At 39.6% G+C, this 20,233-nt stretch overlaps 1 protein-coding gene across 3 annotated transcripts in view; it reads right to left on the reverse strand.

The window, feature by feature from the left end:
• Positions 1 to 210: 210 nt before the first annotated feature.
• Positions 211 to 20,233, reverse strand: part of MAP3K5 (mitogen-activated protein kinase kinase kinase 5) — a 227,742-nt gene continuing 207,719 nt past the window's right edge. For 2 of the 3 annotated variants that reach the window (XM_081251030.1, XM_081251029.1), the window contains 6 exons: positions 19,265 to 19,370; positions 9,274 to 9,517; positions 4,513 to 4,625; positions 3,409 to 3,521; positions 1,812 to 1,888; positions 211 to 1,096 (listed from right to left, as the gene is read on the reverse strand). In XM_081251030.1, the coding sequence (XP_081107156.1) occupies positions 1,036 to 1,096; positions 1,812 to 1,888; positions 3,409 to 3,521; positions 4,513 to 4,625; positions 9,274 to 9,517; positions 19,265 to 19,370 (714 nt within the window). In that variant the 3' untranslated portion in view covers positions 211 to 1,035. Of the gene's footprint in view, positions 1,097 to 1,811; positions 1,889 to 3,408; positions 3,522 to 4,512; positions 4,626 to 9,273; positions 9,518 to 14,717; positions 15,127 to 19,264; positions 19,371 to 20,233 lie in introns of those variants that run through there. The other variant, XM_081251031.1, reaches the window with a different exon arrangement.

Raw genomic sequence — 20,233 nt, forward strand, 5'->3', positions numbered from 1 at the left:
ATATTTCCCTCAAATATGAGAACTAAAATTAAGGGAACAGAAAATGCAGTGTTCTCCATTGGGTTGCTATTTGCAGCCCCTTTGAGGTACACAATAGTCATCCATGGTAACTTGGGGCCTTGAGAAAAAGACACTGACTTTCTTTTATTCTGTTTTTCCACGTTCTCTCTTTTACCACTCTGTAGCCCTGAGGAATGACTTGGACGTCAGTTGTTCTTTGACTACTTGAAGAGAAGACAGATTCTATTTAATGTTAGAGATGAAGAAACGGTTAGAATTTTGACAGTAATTATCTAGATTGCCAAAACAAAATACGAATTCTTTAGAATTTATCAAAACAGTATGTCGAGAGTCTTTTTACTTTTTAGAGTAAATATGACACAAGGGGTAGCTTTAGAACAAGCTAACATTACTAGGATTCAGGCGGGTGCAACTGGTACAGTTCAGTAGTACATAAATGACTCAAACAAATGTACTCTAGACCGGAAACTTAAGTTACAAAATATAGTCAATATTACAATTAATACAGGTAAGTAAAAACCATTGCTCTCAGATTCTGCACACTTAAAAAAACCCCATAAACTTTATACAATAATCAAAATCACGCATTTCTACTCAAATTCTTAGGGCATATTACAAACACACATAAGCCTAAAAAGTTATGGTCACATTTTGGTTTTGTTCCAGTGATGCACAATCACATGAAATGTTCTATCCGTTTCGTGTGAAATAAACACTTAGCTGAAGTGCTATAGCCGCTGAATTAACAATATTTCCATAAAAATGTTCAGACTAAAATAATCCCAAACATCGCAGTGTTTAGGATTATTTTGAGAGTCCTTATGAATCATAGAAATAGAAGCAGTTAGGAAATTTCAGTGTATTTTGTCTGTTTTGTTTTTTTTGAGTAAACAAATACTGGATTTAAAGTGCAGCTTCTTTCTCCTCTCCCTTCGATTCTCCCTCGCCTAGAAGATCAGGTCTGTATTCGTTTTTAGAATCTCCAAGGAAAGTTGGATACAAACTGAGCGACAGTCAAGTCTGTTTGTCTCGAAAGTCAGTGATGGCTTTCCACAGTGTACACAGCATCCCTCCCCTGTTTAAAGACACAAGAACATGGTGAAGAGATCGCTTCATTTGAAACAGTGCCCTTGAAATATGAAAGTGACTTCTTATCTTTCAGTGGCTCTGATCAGAACATGAAGATCCCAAAGTCTTATCACTCATTATGTATTCTTTTTGTATATATTTTCTCCTCATCCCTCCATGCCTTTCCTTTCCACTCCCACAGACTACCAGGGCCCAAAGCGTCATTTTAGACTTTCTGCACTTTTGAAATGTGTCTTTCTAGAGGCGGGTCAGAGTAATAGTTATGTATGTGCTTGGCCTGATGGAAAAAACAAATTATTATAAGAAACTGTATCAGATTATAGCAGGTATTTGGATGGCAAATCAGTACCTCATCCTGATATTTCTATTAAGCATGATGCAATCATGAACCAAATTAGAGCATTTGTTTGAGGCAGCTTTAGAATATCTGTATGGTCTTAATCTGATGTGTCATCAAGAAAAGTCTTCTAGCTGACTTTGCATTTACTGACATAGACACATTGCTTATTAGAGCTCCCAATAATAGCCTGCTACAACTAACTCAGGTTTCTCAGAGCAGCTGAGAACCACAGAGCTTTACCCAGGACTGTAGAGCTAGTTAGAGCTAGGTAGCGACCCAGGACGGAAGGGACCCAGGCTTCTTGAGCTCAGCCCAGTGCTCTTTCCATCATGATGAGACTGAACAGAAAGAAAAGTGGTACCTTAGTCTCAGGCATTTTAAATCGTCACGTGTAACATAGTAGAGAACATCTGCTAGTGAATACTCCTCAGCCAAAAACTGTGGAGAAAGTAAAGTATGCACAAAAGTAAGATGTTTTATGTACTTTCAATAAGTAGCAAACTATCCATAATGTAAACATTGGCAATAATGAAAAAAAAATCTAAAAGGAAATCCACTAAAGACATAATCGTTTGGAATTATTAGAAAAAAGTTCCCCCTATTACAAAATAATTATGAAGAAATACATCCATATGCCTTCCAGGAGCATAAAGATTACAAGCAACACAGAATTTCTGATTGGTCCTCTGATAAATAGATAAGACTTGCTTGTAATTACACCTGTTGCTTATAAGATAATGTTTTTATTTAGGGTTTACTGCTTTGTAGCTTTATTTTTCTCCAGTGGATAAAAAGTGTTGCTTACACTTAATTTCTGATAAAAGGTACTTTCCAATACTTACTACAAAATCAGAGTCCTGAATTTAAGTGAAGCTTTTAATTCTAAATCTTTTAAGGGCTGTGATTTAGTGGATCATCAATTACTACTCCTTAATTTTGATTTGAACCTAAGTTAGAGGGAAAAATATTTTGATGAACTTGATTGGATACATTATTTCCCATAGGCAAGAGAGTCCTTTCAATTTATTTAATTTGTTATGCAGATTTCTAAGGAGACCCTAAATTTTATTTAGTGGTCCAATAAATTATCAAGTCAAGAGAAACACATCTTTATTCTTAGTTGTTTAAAAAATTTAAATATAAAACTGAAATCAATGTAATATTGTACTGAGGCCCTTTCTATAAAATAATAAAAATATAACCTCTTACTATGTATATATGTGTATACATATTATGTAATCTTAAAACATAAAGAAATGCTATTCATGCAGACTACAAAAGCTCCCTATAGGGAGCAGAGATGAATTAGGCTCTTATAGACATAATATAGTTTATATAGAAAGTGTCTGTTTCTGCCATAAGTTCACTAACTAGTCTAGTTTATTAAGTAGCAATAAATAGCTGCTGCCCAGTGGAGTCTAAGAATGTCACAAGAGAATTAAAAAGTTAACAAACAAGAGAAAGAATGAGAAACAGAAGAACTTTTTTCTTTCAGTTCTGTCTTGATTTTTCCTACTCTTTATTTTCAACTCAAAACCATAAAAATCCTTAGGAGTTGTGGACCACAGAGCTTTCACCTGTCTCTGCACATTCTGCACCTCTACCCCAAATAGTTTTCCCTTCTCATCTGCCCCCCACCCCAGAACATCCACACAGATAGCGTATTCCTACATACTCCTTTAGACTTCAGCTCACTGGTCATCTCAAAAAACCTTCCCCAGCTTCTCCCTCCCTCTGTCTCGTAACACTTGATAATCTTTCCTTCACAGAATTGACCAGCACATAATTACACTTGTATCTATGGGATTATTTGATTATCATCTGCCTACCCTCGTCTGTGAGGGCAGGGTTGGGTCTGCATTTCTCACCAGTGTACCCGCTGTGCCTAGCACATAGTAGGCACTCAACATTATGAAACAAAGTGAAAGGATGCTTGTCCCACAGAATGTTTTCTTTACCCGACTTATAGTGTCTTCATCAGCTCCATTTTCTCTCAGCCATTCAGTAAGTTCAGAATCTTCAGTATTTGCGCCAGGAGAATTCAGGTGACACACAGGCAACCCAGGAATATCTAGAACAGCATTGAAAGGAGGGAAGGATGTTCTTAGCTTCAGCTAACAGAGGTCATCTGAGACCCTCCTGGTCAACATTTATTGATACTTTAAAAGATTTTTCTCTAATCAGAGTATAATTAATAGAAACCATTGAGATTGGTAGTCTACATGATAATATAAATAAAACTCTTTAACACTGCTTAATATACTAGTAGATGGAGAGTCAGTAACAATCATTAATGATACTCCCACCTTATAGTTTCATATCAATTTTATAGCTTCTTAGAATAAAATGGTACACCAAAATTGTACTGTGTGTTTTTCATGCAACAAAGATGAGCATAATTAGCAGAGTGCCATATAATTATAATAATCTTTTTCCACTATTTGCAATAATATGGAAGGACCATATATCAAAAAAATATGAACTTTATTTTCCTCTAAACAGGCTAAATAAGATTGTCTAAAGATTATCTTTCATACCCAATTTCTCAGAGAATAGATTTCTTCAAAGTTCCATCTGACTTTTTTAAAAAATTGAGATAAAATTGACATATAACATTGTATTAGTTTAAGGTGTGTCCAATTTATGACTTTTTATTACTGTATCTTGATTCTGTTTAAGCCTTGTCAAGTTATGAGGGGGGTGGGAACACTAGAAAACACAGAATACAAATGCAAAATGACAAAAAATATTATTTTATTCTAGTAATTTCATTGTGAAATCTTAAAAGGAAATAAGGACCAAAAAATGGAGAGCCCTACTTACTCAATAAGACATAATCTCAGGAAATGATGATTATGAATCATTTTATTTTTACTGCACTTATAAGAAATGACAGCTTGCTACAATTAAGAATTGGATTTTTTTTAAGGCAACTTCTGCTTGCAGTTGTGGTACAAGTGACAGATGCTGATTAAGCCATGACATAAAGCTACCTGTTGGCTTTCTAGCTTTTTGTGGCAGCCTGGTTGAACAGTATTACTTTAAAGTTTTCTGCTATTCACCTATTGGTTGGGACTTAAGCTTCAGGTGTTTAATTTCTTGGTCTTTTTCTTCAATAGCTTGATGAAGGAGTGCTTGTAATTCTTTCTCTTTCTGAACCAATTCTTCCAGTAATCTGCGGAAGGAAATTATATTGGTTGGCAGGATAATAAAGCTGGAGCAGCCACAGAGTGATGTTCTAGGCAAGGTCTTCTCAAGCTGTAATGAACACAGACACCCCCGGGATTTTATTAAAATGCAGATTCTGATCCAGTAGCCTGGGGCTGGGGAGCATTAGGGGAGGGACCTCTGAGCTCCTGCATTTCTAATGAGCTCCCAGATGATACTCATGTTGCTAGTCCACAGACCCTCCAGGTTGAGCAGCGAAGCTCTAGAAGGCGTGTTTCCAGACAAGAATTTAAAACTTCCACCCCCAGTTGTCTGCCAAAATCTTCAGAGATGTTGTTCTATTTCTTTTTATGACCATAAATGGCGAAAGAGTTTATATATGATATTAACAGACCTATATTTTACATGTATGGCCCCTCATCAAAAACAGTTGGTCAATATGGGTAATACAATAGGCAATGCAAAGCAGAAAGGTAGTCACTTTTTTTAAACTATGAAAATTTGAGAAGTAACTATAGGTGAGGTCACCTATAGTACCTGGCATATAATAAATCCTCAATAAATGTTAATGGTGGTTGCTTGGGTTGTTGTGGTTGTTACTGTTATTTCTCTCCTTCTAAGGCGAGCGGTGAAGTGGGTAAAAGGTTAGCTGTGTTCCTGGTACATTCAGTTCCCAGTTGGCATCTGATGCATTCTCCAAAGAAACAAGGAGAAATATTATTACACATAGTTCTTACCCCTGAAAGGTCCACTATACAGCTGAGAGCCACGTGGTAACCCACCCACCATTCCCAACACAGTTTTCTGGGAAAACATCCCAGGTTGTGAAGAGAGATGTTCTGATTTTTTAGAAAACCATCTTCGAGTAACTTGGATTCAGAATTATAATAATTTAAGATACATAATTATTTATAAGATCATCAAGGTACATTGTTGCATGCCCTATAGCTCTTAGCAAGCTGTATTTATTTTACTTTCTGAGTACTGACAGATTTAACTCAGGACCAGATTCCATTCCAAAAGTTTGTTTCTGCTTCAGCTGACATGGTCTGAAGGCAGCCCAGCCCGACAGAAGACAGCCCTGGGCCTTGTATCCTGGTTCAGCCACCCGCTTCCTGTGTTAACCTTGACAAATGACTTAACGCCTCTGGCCTTCAGTTTTCTCATTTGTAAAAAGGAAAAGTATAACTTCCTGAAAGGATTACTGTGAGCACTAAATGAGACAGTATAGGTAAAGTGCCAAGCACAGTGCCTGGCCGTTAAGAAGGGCTGTTCTGTTCCCTGCTGCCGTCTCAGGCCCCGGAAAAGAGGCCCTCCAGGGCTTAATAGGGTTTGTTTCCCTGACCCCCAGGCTCTACCCCTTTTCCACACAACAGAGACACCGTGAGGCCATTAGGTACAAGAAAGGGTCACAGTAGAGTAGGTAGCAGAGGTAAGACAAAAGGAAAACACAATGAGAGGCAGACAGAGAAAGTGGTTCCAGGAAGACAGCTTGTTTAGAGACAACTGCACAACTGCAGAGTAAACAGTGCGCAATTAGGTGGATTAAGCAGTAGGAACTGAAAGCAAGAGGGAAGCAGAGGATTAAGGGAGACCTTTATCTACTCTAATACGAATGATATTCAAAGAAATGGATAGCACGCTCATTATGAATTTTTTTAAGTTGGCAACTTTTTGGTCTGGTATATATTTTTGTCTTTCTTGCTAATTGACATGTATGGAATAGTGACAGCGTATTCTTATGGTTTTTCTCAAAGAACACAAGTGAAATTTTCTAGAATGTAACCCATGTTTACCTAGACTATATATTTCCTTTTTATCTTAAAAGCCAGAACTTAACATTGGAAGCAAAGCATTGACAGGCCACCTCATTTCTCCCAAATCCAGCTCTCAAAATTATTTATTTTAAGGGCATATCCATCCAGTCCATCAGTTTTATTTTTACTTTGTCTTCGGTTAGTAGGGAAATCCTTTGACACCAAGGCAAATGACTGCTTCTCTGTTCCAGAGACGTTTGGCAAGGATCAGCCATGGGATCAATTTTTTAACTCAGATGGGTGTGGGTAAGGAGCTGGACTGGCAGGTAATTCCAGAATTGCAGGAAAGGGAAATGAGATGACCAGTCAGCTCCTCCTGAGTTCGATTTTCACTACCTCTGCAGTACTGTCCCGACTCCTTGTGTGAAGCAAATGATTGTCAGAACATTTTCTGTAAGCATATACTTTAAGTAAAGCATACATTCTAAGGCTATTTTGTTATTTTCTGCCATTTAGTATTATCGATGATCCAATCATCAAGAGCTGGATAAACGTGATGTATCCTTATCAGTGATTATCCTAAATAAAAGCTTAAGATTTCTAGCCCGGGGGTTTACAAGCTTTCCTAAAAACACACTAACATTTCCTCAATTTATTTTTCAATATATGTACATCTATATAGCAAGGAATATATTCCACTGAAAACTACAAGGACCAATATAGACATGAACAGCCCCTGCTCAGCACTTGGACAGAAGCAGCTGCCCTTTCTTTAAATCCTAAGTGAAGGGAATGTTGTACCTGGTCTCACTTTTCTGGGGGTGATGGAGGAGCTGTGGGAGATCCGACTAGAAAAAGAAAAAAGGAGGCCAACAACCATATAGATTTCACAGATACATGTGTAAATACACAGAGAAAAAGCAAATGAGTGGGACCTTGTAAGAAGTGTTAACAACACTTTTCTTTTCTTTCTAACAACATATTTCTTTACCACATTCTTTACTAATGTAGTAAAGAAATGTGGTCAGTCTTGTGGGCAGACGTGGGAAGCACGCCCTCAGCTAGCTTAAGACCCTCAGAAAAGAGATGTGAAGACCTGAAGAAAGCAGGCGGAGAAAGGCAGCCCTCAGGGACTACAGATGGATCGAGCATGGTGGACAGATGGCGGGGACGGGGTGTAAGTCAGGGTAATGCAAATGGACTGAGGAGAGAAGGAAAAGACTGCACTCAGGAGAGACACGTTCTAGTGACATAAGCCAGGATACGTAGACAGAAGGTTCAGGGGCCGGAGGAGCAAATGCACCAGCTCCCTGGTAAATAAAGTAGCTCTACTGTCTGGAAGGCATGGGCAGGGCAGGGCTGGGTGGCTGGACCCAAACAGTTATGAGTGCACTTTCCTCCTCCGAGGATCAGAGAAGGGTATGAAAAAACAACTCCAGGACTGAGCAACAGACAGTAAACTGAAGAGAAGTGACTGAAGTCGACGGCTACTATAATGGATCGAGCGTCCTAACGGGACTATTACTTGAGAAGAGCAGGAAAAGAGGGACACGAAGATTTAGATGAAGTCTTAGAAAAGGCTTCCGTTCTTTTCTACTAAGTAACAGAGATGTGAAGTAAAGAGCTGGGTTTCAGAGAACAAGACTGGGATAAGGAAGTCAGAAAGCCACTTTCCCTTTATTCAGAAAGATTTCTGTATGTAAATCATAGAAGATATGTATGGATTTACTTAATCATGCAACTAAAATTCATGTTTCTAAATACAGGATGAGGTTTGTACTACTCATACAAGCTTGGTATTCAAACTTATCAAAAACCTGAACTTATGACTAAAAATAAAATGGTTTTATCTCCCTGGTGAACAACTCGGATTTTCAACTAAGGTTGTTAAATATTTGAACAACATTTATTGATTCACTCAAAAAAAAAAAGTTTTCCCTGTCAAAACCCAAAGTCATAAAGTCAGTTGCCCACATGTCAACTGTAACCAGCACAGGAAGCTATAAATCATAAAGATTCAGACCTTGAACTGTGCCAACATCTGTGAAGAACAGGAAATATTTACTGTTCACTTAATAACCTGATCATGTGGGTTCTGTTATCAAATTCTCAAAGAAAAATTAAACTCCAGATATGACACAGCATATTAAAAATAAAGTAGAATTACAAATGTGGTCAACAGATCATCCTTTCAAGGTTCTAAAATGAAAAGCTTTTGAACCATTAATTTTATCTCCTCCAGAATAGAGCTCTTCCTCTCCTGAAAGAACCTGATATTCCAAATCACAGGCTCTCAAGAACACAAACTCTCTGCCTGTCTCTCAGCTATCTGTTGGATGGTACACGCTGCTCTGAGTCTGCATCCCAGAGAGTCTATGAGGTTACAACTAAGTTACTCTGAAAATCTCAGTGCACTTGGAGATAAAGCAGTGATCAAAGAAGAGCTGCTGAAGGACTGAACTGGTAGAAGCAGAAAACGTATTTGACTAAAGAGACTAATAAATCTCTCGTTTTAATGAATAAAGCATTAAATCAAGTTTATATGAATGGGATAACGGAATAATATTTTGTATATTCTGCAGACCAATCTTTTTTTTTTTTTTTTTCTTTTTTTTCGCTACGTGGGCCTCTCACTGTTGTGGCCTCTCCCGTTGCGGAGCACAGGCTCCGGACACGCAGGCTCAGCGGCCACGGCTCATGGGCCCAGCCGCTCCGTGGCATGTGGGATCTTCCCGGACCGGGGCACGAACCCGTGTCCCCTGCACCGGCAGGCGGACTCTCAACCACTGCGCCACCAGGGAAGCCCTCTGCAGACCAATCTTTAAAGTAGACCCCAAACACATGCACTTATATAAAAGTAAGAAAAAAGAAACCCACCCATGTCAGAATAGGACTTACCTATTTGTTTCTATTTTCATCCTTCCAAGCTGTACATTCAGCGATCGGTGAGCACTCTGGGAGTCGTGGGATAGAGTAGAACTGAGTGTGCTCACCCCTGAGGTGGCCACAGCATCTTCAAGGACCACATGATGTCTTCGGACAGTTTGATTTGAAGGCTGTTCTTCATGGTCATCTTCTGCATCCAAGTCTTCTTGATCGGCGGTATCACTCTCAGATGCAAGGCTAAAATGTGGCCTCAGTTCTGTTAAGCATATGATCAACAACACTGTTAATGAAATAAGAATGATTGCCTTAATTTCTTAAGACATGAATGTCATCTCCCCTGCTATCAGTAAGAGATGTATTCCCAACTGCTTTTCCAAAAGTGATGATGGATTTCTGCGCATTACTTCAGATTTGTTTTTCCAGTGAATTTGCAAAATTCACAAGATGTATAAACTCAGAATGATCTAATTCAAACAGAAGAGAAACTTCGACACTGCGCATAAGGTACGTGGGAAATATGTTAAAATCAGAAAGCAATTATGTAAAAACCTGTTAAGAATATAAAAATTTGTTTACACAATTAAAATTCATATTTTCAATTATATAATATCTGGCAACTATTAACTCACTTAGAAATGAGGAAATTGAGATATAGAGAGATTGTATAAACAAAAGTAAGAACACAGAATGCTTTTTGCTTGTAACATTGAAAATGTAAGGGGGGGACGTGTACTGAAAATGCAACACAATGCTTATATTCACTCTAGAAGACTATCTGCTTTTGACTATTGGGTTAATTTTTGGTGTGTGTCCTACCCTAACCTGTTGACTAACCATTGAAATCTAAAGCGTAAAAGTTACAAGTCTCCAGCTTAAAAACACTGTATGACACGAGTTCATCTGCATGTCATTTCAGGACTGGGATGATACCTTCCCATGGGAAAAACTATTATAAATTGTGATTAGGTTCTCAAAATGGCTCCCCAAAAGGAATTACATTCATAATTTAGGTGAAATCAGGATAGCAGAAATACTGGGTCTTGGTTCCATATGCTATGACACATGGAACTTTTTTTTTTGAATGAAAGATTCTTTAAATTCTATAGTCCTTTACAACTTTCAAAAGTTTCACACACATGATTTTATATAATCCATAATAACCCTTATTTTCCCTCTACCCTCGTATTTCCCCTCCCCCCTTCCCTCTCCCCACTGGTAAATACTTGTTTGTTCTCTGTATCAGTGTCTGCTTCCTTTTTGTTTTATTCACTAGTTTGTTATCTTTTTTAGATTCCACATAAAAGTGATAATCATATTTGTGGAAATTTTGTATTTGTCTTTCTCTGTCTGACTTATTTCCCTTAGCATAATGCCCTCCAAGTCCATCCACGTTGCTGCAAAGGGCAAATTTCCATTCTTTTGTATGGCTGAGTAGTATTACACACACACACACACACACACACACACACATCTTCTTTAGCCATTCATCTGTTGATACTTTGGCAGTTGTAAATAACGCTGCTATGAACATTGGGATACATGTATCTTTTCAAATTACTGCTTTTGTTTCTTTTGGATATATCCCCAGGAGTGGAATTACTGGGTCATATGGTAGGTCTGTTTTTAGTTTTTTGAGAAACCTCCATACTGTTCTCCACAGTGGCTGCACCCATTTACATTCCCACCAACAGTGTAGGAGGGTTCCCTTTTCTCCACCTCCTAAGCAACATTTGTTATTTGTGTTCTTTTTAAAATTTTTTATTTTTTAATTTTAAAAAATTTTTGGCTGTGTTGGGTCTTCGTTTCTGTGCGTGGGCTTTCTCTAGTTGCGGCGAGCAGGGGCCACTCTTCATCGCGGTCCACGGACCTCTCACTGTCACGGCCTCTCTTGTTGCGGAGCACAAGCTCCAAATGCGCCGGCTCAGTAGCTGTGGCTCATGGACCTAGTTGCTCCGTGGCATGTGGGATCTTCCCGGACTGGGGCATGAACCTGTGTCCCCTGCATTGGCAGGCAGATTCTCAACCACTGCGCCACCAGGGAAGCCCTTTTTAAAAAAAAATTTTTTTTTTAATATATGTGTGTTCTTTTTAATGACAGCCATTCCAACAGGTCTGAGGTGATGTCTCATTGTGGGGCACCTGGAACTTTCATTAGATCACAGAACCCACCGAGAATCTGATGAAAGCCAATGGAGATTCTCCCCAGAAGAGAAGCACATTCATACAGCATTTTCCCTGGATTTCCTGAGGGCTCACTGACTCCCTGCAGCCCGTTCCAAGGGTCTGTGAACCACAGGTTAAGAGCCCCTGTGCTGGGGGAGGGCTCTTAAGTGGGAGTGATGCAAGACCCCTCCCACTACTCCAATATAGCCGTATGGCAACCAAAGGGCCTACCCATCGCCAAATCCTCCAGGTAACTTTTCTTTCTTTGCCTTACTGACCTGTGCATGGTATTCTCCTTTAAATCTTTGGCTGCTGCTTCTCTTCGTCAGAGCCTTTTTGTCTACGACCTGCCCCTTAAAAGCTGGAACCTGAATTCCATTCTTCAGTTTTATGTTTCTACTTAACTCTCCATGGATGAGCTCATTAAAATCTATGAAGAGTAAGTACATGTGATGTGTGGATGACAATCTAGCCCTGATTCTGTTACATCCAATACCTCTAAATATTCCTGTGCAGGCAGCACTTCAAATTCAACAATCTAAACAAGGACTCATCTTTTGCTCATAACAAAACCAGAGTGCCCTTTTCAGGGCCAGGTTTATGTAGCCCTGACTTCCTTTACCAATCTTTGTTTATTTTCAAATTTTTTTTTATCATGGTGAAACAATGCATGACATAAAATGTACCATTTTAACCATTTCTAAGGGTACAGTTTAGTAGTGTTAAGTATGTTCACATTATTTTTCAACTAATCTCCAGAACTTCGTCATCTTGCAAAACTGAAACTCTATACTCATTCAACAGTTCTGCATTCTCCCCTCCCTCCTGTCCTCAGCAACAACCTTTCTACTTTCAGTGTCTATGAATTTGACTGCTGTTGATACCTCATGAAAGTGGAATCATGCAGTATTTGTCTTTTTGTGACTGGCTTATTTCACTTAGCATATGTCTTTAAGGTTTATCCATGTTGTAACATGTGTCAGAATTTCCTTCCTTTTCAAGGCTGAGTAATATTCCATTGTATGGATATACCACATTTGTTTATCCATTCATCTATCATTGGACACTTGTGTTGCTTCTACCTCTTGGCTATTGTGAATAATGCTGCTATGGACTTGGGTGTGCAAATGTCTCTTTGAGATCCTGCTTTCAATTCTTCTGAATATATACCCAGAAGAGGAATTGCTGGAACATATGGTAGTTCTAGTTTTAATTTCTTGAGGAGCCACTATACTGTTTTCCATAGTGGCTGCACCATTTTACAGCCTCACCAATAGTGCACAAAGGTTCTAATTTCTCCACATCCTCACCCTTTATCTCTTAAGGTTAACCAAACTCCACCTCTACACTGCTTTTTAAAAAAATTATCTCCTTTCTCCTTCCAAAATTCTATTTCCTAGATCATCTATAGTAGGTGTGACTCAAAATCAGGTGTTTAAGTTTTGTAAGCCTGGCACCTGGTATAGGGGCTAAGACATATTAGTCTCTCAAAAAATGTTGGCAGAATGGAAGTTATCCTACTAGTATTATTTGTATTTATAAGGGAACAAAACAGTGAAAAAAATCTTACTTTAAAAATAATTTAAGAGAGTTCAATTCTATATTAAATTAGAGCAACAGTAGGCCTTTTAAATTTTCTAAATTTTTTCTCATGGTCTCTAAACTGAAATTTTAAAAACAATTTAAAAGGTTCATTATCCTGCTGAATATAATCTCACTTTGGGGGAAGGAAAATTTCTGATATTTATTATTACATTTAAATGTTCCCTTACATTCCCCTAACTCTGTACACTTTAAATGATCATATATTATCATTTTACTTATGTGCAAGTGACTAAAAATTTTTCTCAGTAATTAGAAAAAAGTAGAAAATTGTAGGGACTTTCTTGGTGGTGCAGTGGTTAAGAATCCGCCTGCCAATGCAAGGGACACAGGTTCAATTCCTGGTCTGGGAAGATCCCACGTGCCACAGGCAACTAAGCCTGTGTGCCACAACTACTGAGCCTGGGCTCTAGAGCCTGCAAGCCACAACTACTGAGCCCGTGTGCCACAAGTACTGAAGCCTGCACACCTAGAGCCCGTGCTCTGCAACAAGAGAAGCCACCGCAATGAGAAGCCCACACACTGCAACGAAGAGTAGCCCCTGCTCGCCACAACTAGAGAAAGCACACGCGCAGCAACGAAGACCCAACACAGCCAAATAAATAAATAAATAAATTTATTAAAAAAAATTGTAAGTGAATGCAATACTTTGTTATTTTGGTCTTTCAATGGTGGCTCCCCGAGGACACATCATCGAATAGACATTGTAAAACATGCAAATGAGTCAGAGCATCTGGTCTTTGTTCTCAAAGAGATAACAACCTAAAGGAGAACTAGGGCAAACATACAGAAGAGTCATAAGAGCATATGTACAAAGATAACATGTGTCAGCCAAGGGTCAGGAGAAAGGCAGGGACCCAGGGGACCCTGGAATGAGTGGATGGCATTTAAGCCCATGTGTGGGAAATTAGAGCAGGTGCATGTTTCCAAAACAGCAAGACAGGATTAAACAACGATATTATTCCCATCTCCCTACCCTCCCACTCCACCCCAACTGGTTAATTCCCCAGAGGTAAATAACTAGACCAAGCTTCTTTAACACAAGGTATTTCTGATGCCAATTAGGATCACAATACCTGTCAGAACGACGTAGGATCCTTGCATCAAGCACTGCATATAGTTTACAATGCTGGTCATTTTACATTCATGTCGACATGGGGCACATGACCGATTCAGCTTCATAACTGGTAGTAATACCAAGTGCTCTAGCAGTCTAAACAATTAGAGTTTCTATGAGAAGTGTGCCTACATTGTTGATTCTCTCTACCTTAGCACTGCCAACACGATCTCACGCTCAGCATTTCTCCATCTGGTCACCCACAGCCAGACTGTACTTGAGAAGTAACAACAGATACTTAATGTTGCCAGTAATCCACAGGCTGATCCTTGATGACAAGTGGGAAAATAGCCTGAGAAAAAAAACTCTTAAGGGGCTTGCACTGTACTCTCTGTTCTGTGTGCTCTTTTTCAGAAGAAAGAAGATTGAACACTTTTTTTTTACTTTTCATTGTGAAATAGTTTTAGGATAACAGAAAAGTTGCAAACACAGTACAGAGAGTGCCTGTATATCCTTTAGCAGCTTGCCCTAAACTTAACATCTTACACAATTTTGGCACTATTAACAAAACCAGGAATGGATACAATAGTATTAACTAATCTATAGACCTTATTTGAATTGCACTGGTTTTCCCCAGAATGTTCTTTTTCTGATCGGGGATCCCACACTGCATTAGTTGTCATGTTTCTTAGTCTCTGCCAATCTGTGACAGTACCCTAGGATTTTTTTCTTTCTTTTATTCTTTTTAATAAATTTATTTATTTATTTTTGGCCGTGTTGGGTCTTCGTTGCTGCGTGCAGGCTTTCTCTAGTTGCAGCGAGCAGGGTTACTCTTCATTGTGGTGCACAAGCTTCTCAGTGCAGTGGCTTCTCCTGCTGCAGAGCACGGGCTCTAGGTGCACAGGCTTCAGTAGTTGTGGTATGTGGGCTCAGTAGTTGTGGCACGGGGGCTCCGGAGCCCAGGCTCAGTAGTCGTGGCGCACAGGCTTAGTTGCTCCGCGGCACGTGGGATCTTCCCGGACCAGGGCTCGAACTCCTGTCCCCTGCATTGGCAGGCGGATTCTTAATCACTGCGCCACCAGGGAAGTCCTAACCCTAGTATTTCTTTATCCCCCATGATCTCCTTATTTTTGAGGAGTACTGGTCAGTTTTTTTTGTACTGTGTCTCATTTTTAGTTCACTTATGTCTTGACATGATGAAGTTGTGGCTCTGCATTTTTGACAAGAATACCACAAAGGTGATGTTGTGCCCTTCTCAGTGCATCATATCAACAGGTACATAATGCTGATGTGTCTTATTACGAGTGATGCTTACCTTGATCTTTTGATAAAGGGGGTGTCACTGTTTTCTCTTTGTAATTAGTAGATATCTTGTGGGGAGATTCCCCAAGACCATTCAAATATCCTGTTTCTCAGCACACTTTTGTCTACTGATCTTAGCAGCCATTGATTGTTCTTGCTTGCAATAATTATTACTGTAATGTTTGCCTAATGGTGATTTTCTATTTCCCTCATTCCTTCTACATTTATTAATTGGAATTCTACTAAAAAAAAAGAGCTGGTGGGCTTCCCTGGTGGTGCAGTGGTTGAGAGTCCACCTGTCGATGCAGGGGACACGGGTTCATGCCCCGGTCCGGGAAGATCCCACATGCCACGGAGTGGCTGGGCCCGTGAGCCATGGCCGCTGAGCCTGCGCGTCCGGAGCCTGTGCTCTGCAATGGGAGAGGCCACAACAGTGAGAGGCCCGTGTACTGCAAAAAAAAAAAAAAAAAGAGCTGGCCCTTCTCTTCCATATAGTTATTTATTTAATTACTTATATCAGTATGGACTCATGGATATTTAGTTTATTCTATGGGCTATAATCCAATACTATTATTCTTTTATTTTAATTTTTGCTTAATTTGTTCTGGCTTAGACTTTGGGCAACTCCTTCAAGCTGTCTCCAGTGTCCTTTGAATAAGCTTCCATCCCTTGGGGGCACTTCATTACTTTCTGCCATCACAGTATGTTCCAAGTTCATCTTGTATTTCCCCTGCCCTAGGCCTGGAAATCAACCATTTCTCCAAGGAGCTCTGATTCCTTTTATTAGAGAATGGTGTTTAGAAACTAAGATCTGGGTTCTCTCAGCAAACACATCTAGGAAATGTATGTATTTATGATGGTATACTTTTGAATCTGTTGGTTTCTTTGGCATGTTTTTTAAAATTTGGTAGGTAAATTGTAGTATTTTGTCATCTAAAAGGAATCTTTATCAGGGGACTATAAAGAGAGACATTTTTAGTGTTTCTCTGAATCTTAGTTGTATAACAAAATCTTTAGGGACATTTGGAAATTTGATGGAATTGTCAAATGCTTGAAATCAATTCCTCTTGTTCATATATTTCATCATTTATATGTTGGTGTACACTGAACATTGTCTTCCCCTATCCCAAGAGGAATATGAAAAAATACTTTCTTAATGTAATTCTCTAAAATTTCCACTTTTTATTTTATTTTAAAAATTATTACTATTTTTTTGGCTGCACCACATGGCTTGCAGGATCTTTGTTCCCCGACCAGGGATTGAACCTGTGCCCCCTGCAGTGGAAGTGTGGAGTCCTAACCACTGGACTGCTAGGGAATCCCTTTTTTTTTTTTTGGTCCACTTTTTAAAATGCTTCCAAACAGTCATTTCAGTTGTCATCAGAGACCCCTAGTGGCCTCAAAGAAGCCAATTCACAGTAGAAGGACAAATAACTTTCCTTAGCAAACCCTTTGCATAAAGAACGTGCCTTGCTCTGCACATGGCTGGGTTGAAGCAGTGCCCACCACGGGGACACCCATGCGAGGAGACATGCCTCGCTGCACTGTCCCTGTCACTCTCTATAAACTTAACAGTGTTTCACCTACAGTGTGATAATCAGTGTGCTTTATAAACTTTATATTTTGGAAGAATTTTAGATTTACAGAAACACTGCAAAGATAATACTGAGAACTCCCGTGTACCTTCCACCCAGTTCCCCCAGTACATCTTATGTAACTGTGGTACCTCTGTCAAAACTAAGAAATTAACATCAGTGCAGTACCAATTGTATTAACTAAACTACTGACTACTTTCAAATTATGCCAGTTTTTCACTGATGTTCTTTTTCCTATTCCAGGATACAATCCATTGTATTTAGGTAATCAATTTTAAAAGGATTTTTTTTAGCAAAAATTAGATTAACAGATTATTTATATGCTAGTTAAATTATTTCAAAGTATAATCCCTCCTCTCCTCATTTGAGCACTCTTAATTTAGGTTACTACTGGATATAACTCATGGCCTATACCTATCGCTTTTACTGACACACACCTAATCTCTCTCACCTCTTGTATCTTTTGGGTTTATAACCCCTCTTTGGTACATTTCCCACATCCAAGCTTATTCCAGTGATCAACCATCTAAACATAAGTATGTGCTGACTTCCTTAGAGCATTACAGTAGGTTTCCAACAGCTTTAGATTCCTCAGGTTCACATCCAACCGCTAGTCATGCATTTCAAAGTCTCTCTAGGATTTTTTTCGAAGTTCTGCAAAAATTTTCACACTAATTTGTTATAACCAGGTGAAACTCATTTACTTATTGTTTCAACCAATATTTACCAGGAGTCTATTATTTTCCAGGCACCATGATGGACAGTGTGCTTAGCACAGAATAAAATAAAACAGACCCTCTGATGAGGGAAACAGCTATTAGACAAGAAAATAAAAGCAGTTTCTGATTGGTGCAAGTGTCACCCATGGGGTAAAACCATTTCCAGGGAGAGAGAGGGATGGCGGAGCCTACTGTAGACTTCGGGGTCGGTCAGGACTCTCTGCAGAGGCATGCTGTAACCCAAGACCCGAAGAAGGTAAAGGTACAAGAATGCAAAGGTAGGTGGCAGGAGGGACGAGGGGTGCAGGTGCGCTCTTTAGAGGATGAGCAAGTTCAGGGATGTTAAAACTTCTTCCATTCCTTCCTTTCATAAGAAAGAAATAAGTTAATTCCTCACTCTCAAACCAAACAAGGTACTCTGAGAGAAGAGAGGGAATTCCACAACTCAGAAGGGTTGATGATAACTTAAAAGTTTGTGGTACCATTTATAAGTAACATAAAATTTAAAATGTTTCATACTTTATTTTTTATTTTTTTGCGGTACGCGGGCCTCTCACTGTTGTGGCCTCTCCCGTTGCGGAGCACAGGCTCCGGATGCGCAGGCTCAGCGGCCATGGCTCACGGGCCCGGCCGCTCTGCGGCATGTGGGATCTTCCCAGACCGGGGCACGAACCCATGTCCCCTGCATCGGCAGGCGGACTCTCAACCACTGCGCCACCAGGGAAGCCCCCTACTTATATTTTTAGATTTCTATTTTAGAACACTTTATAATACATGTAAAATTAGTACAATAGAACATGTTTCTAATTCGTATATCTAAATCAATCTATTTCTCTATCCACATCCACACAACACACACACACGTATGGTGGAAGAGAACTGCTTAAAATTTTTATTAATGGGTACACTATCAAAACACTTTGGAAGATTGTCTTAGAATATGAATACATCTCTCCCTTACTCCATAAAACCGGGTTTCATGAACACTACCCCTTTTGTATCTCACTGCAAACACAGCTAGGACCTGTCTAGCCCAGTGATTTCTAAACCGGGCTGTGAATCAAAATGACCTGGAAGCTGGATGAAAATCAGATTCCTGGGCTGTATCCCCAGCAGATTCTCACCCAGTCCGGGATGGAGCTCTGAAAGCTGTAATTTAAAGAGCTCCTTACATCACGCAGTTCATTACATCACTCAATGCACTGGCAGGTGTGGGAACCACTGGTAAAGGATGACATGGGAATATGTTTTGTGGGCACAGATATCTGTATATTGAAATGCATATGTAGTTGGGTCACCTGTATAGTTGTCTCTTTGTCTTCATATCCAACTATGCTCTTTAAAGACAAGGAAGCAAGTCTTCCTCACTCATAGTAAACGTTTTGCTGGGTGTACCATTGCTCAGACTATATGCACTAGATAAATATTATTTGGTGGCATTGAAAGATTAAAAAAAAAAGGTTAACCTGGTCTTAAAAACAGTGAGGAGACACCATAAATGATAATGAACAATAATTGAAAATATCAAACACTAAATATTTGCCAAGTAGTTAAGTATTTCTGACCTGGAACCAGAATGGTAATGGCTGTCTGCACCGCCTTTCGGATGATACTGTCTAAGGCAAACATCCAGTGTGGCTTGATATTATGATTCCGAAGAACTTTATTGACCTGGAGGAAGAGAGTGACATTTGGACTACTTTAATATTTAGTTGCAAATAACCTAGCTGATGCACACATCTGGACGTCATTCCATCAACAAAAATAACTAAAAGGTTTCTTTACCTTGAATGGTGGATAATTTCTTTATGTCAGCGGAAAACAAATGCAAAATTGCCACTTCAAAATGAAGTTTGGTGATCCTCATGTAAGCAAGTGAGATACACCGCTTAAATGAAAGGCAATCTGGTTAAGTGGGAATGTTGCCTCTTTGGGACTCAGAACCTGTAGCTTCCCGCCTTTCACGATGTCAGCAGATTGGATGGTGGAAGCGGTAAAGGAGGAAAAAAAGAGTCCAAGGGGATTTAAAGAAAAGTAATTGCTATTCTTTTTTGTGTGTGTGTGGTACGCGGGGCTCTCACTGTTGTGGTCTGTCCCGTTGAGGAGCACAGGCTCCGGATGCGCAGGCTCAGCGGCCATGGCTCACGGGCCCAGCTGCTCTGTGGCATGTGGGATCTTCCCGGACCGGGACACAAACCCGTGTCCCCTGCATCGGCAGGCGGACTCTCAACCACTGCGCCACCAGGGAAGCCCATAATTGCTATTCTTAAACGTTATAAATGCTGTTTAACACAATCAAGTGCTACAGCATACTCTGGTGACTTGGAAACACCAGTAAGGGGGGAATATGAGCACATACATGCTACCTACAGATGTGCCACAGTGCATGCCTTGTTTTCCTTCCCACGCTTCCTTTTATCTTTTTTTTTAACATCTTTATTGGAGTATAATTGCTTTACAATGGTGTGTTGCTTATATCTTTTTAAACGGGGGAATAATCTGCCAAACTATTCCAGAAAAGCTGTTCACATTAA

This window comes from Mesoplodon bidens (genome assembly GCF_964165515.1).
Source record: "Mesoplodon bidens genome assembly, chromosome: 12".
NCBI lineage: Eukaryota > Metazoa > Chordata > Mammalia > Artiodactyla > Ziphiidae > Mesoplodon > Mesoplodon bidens.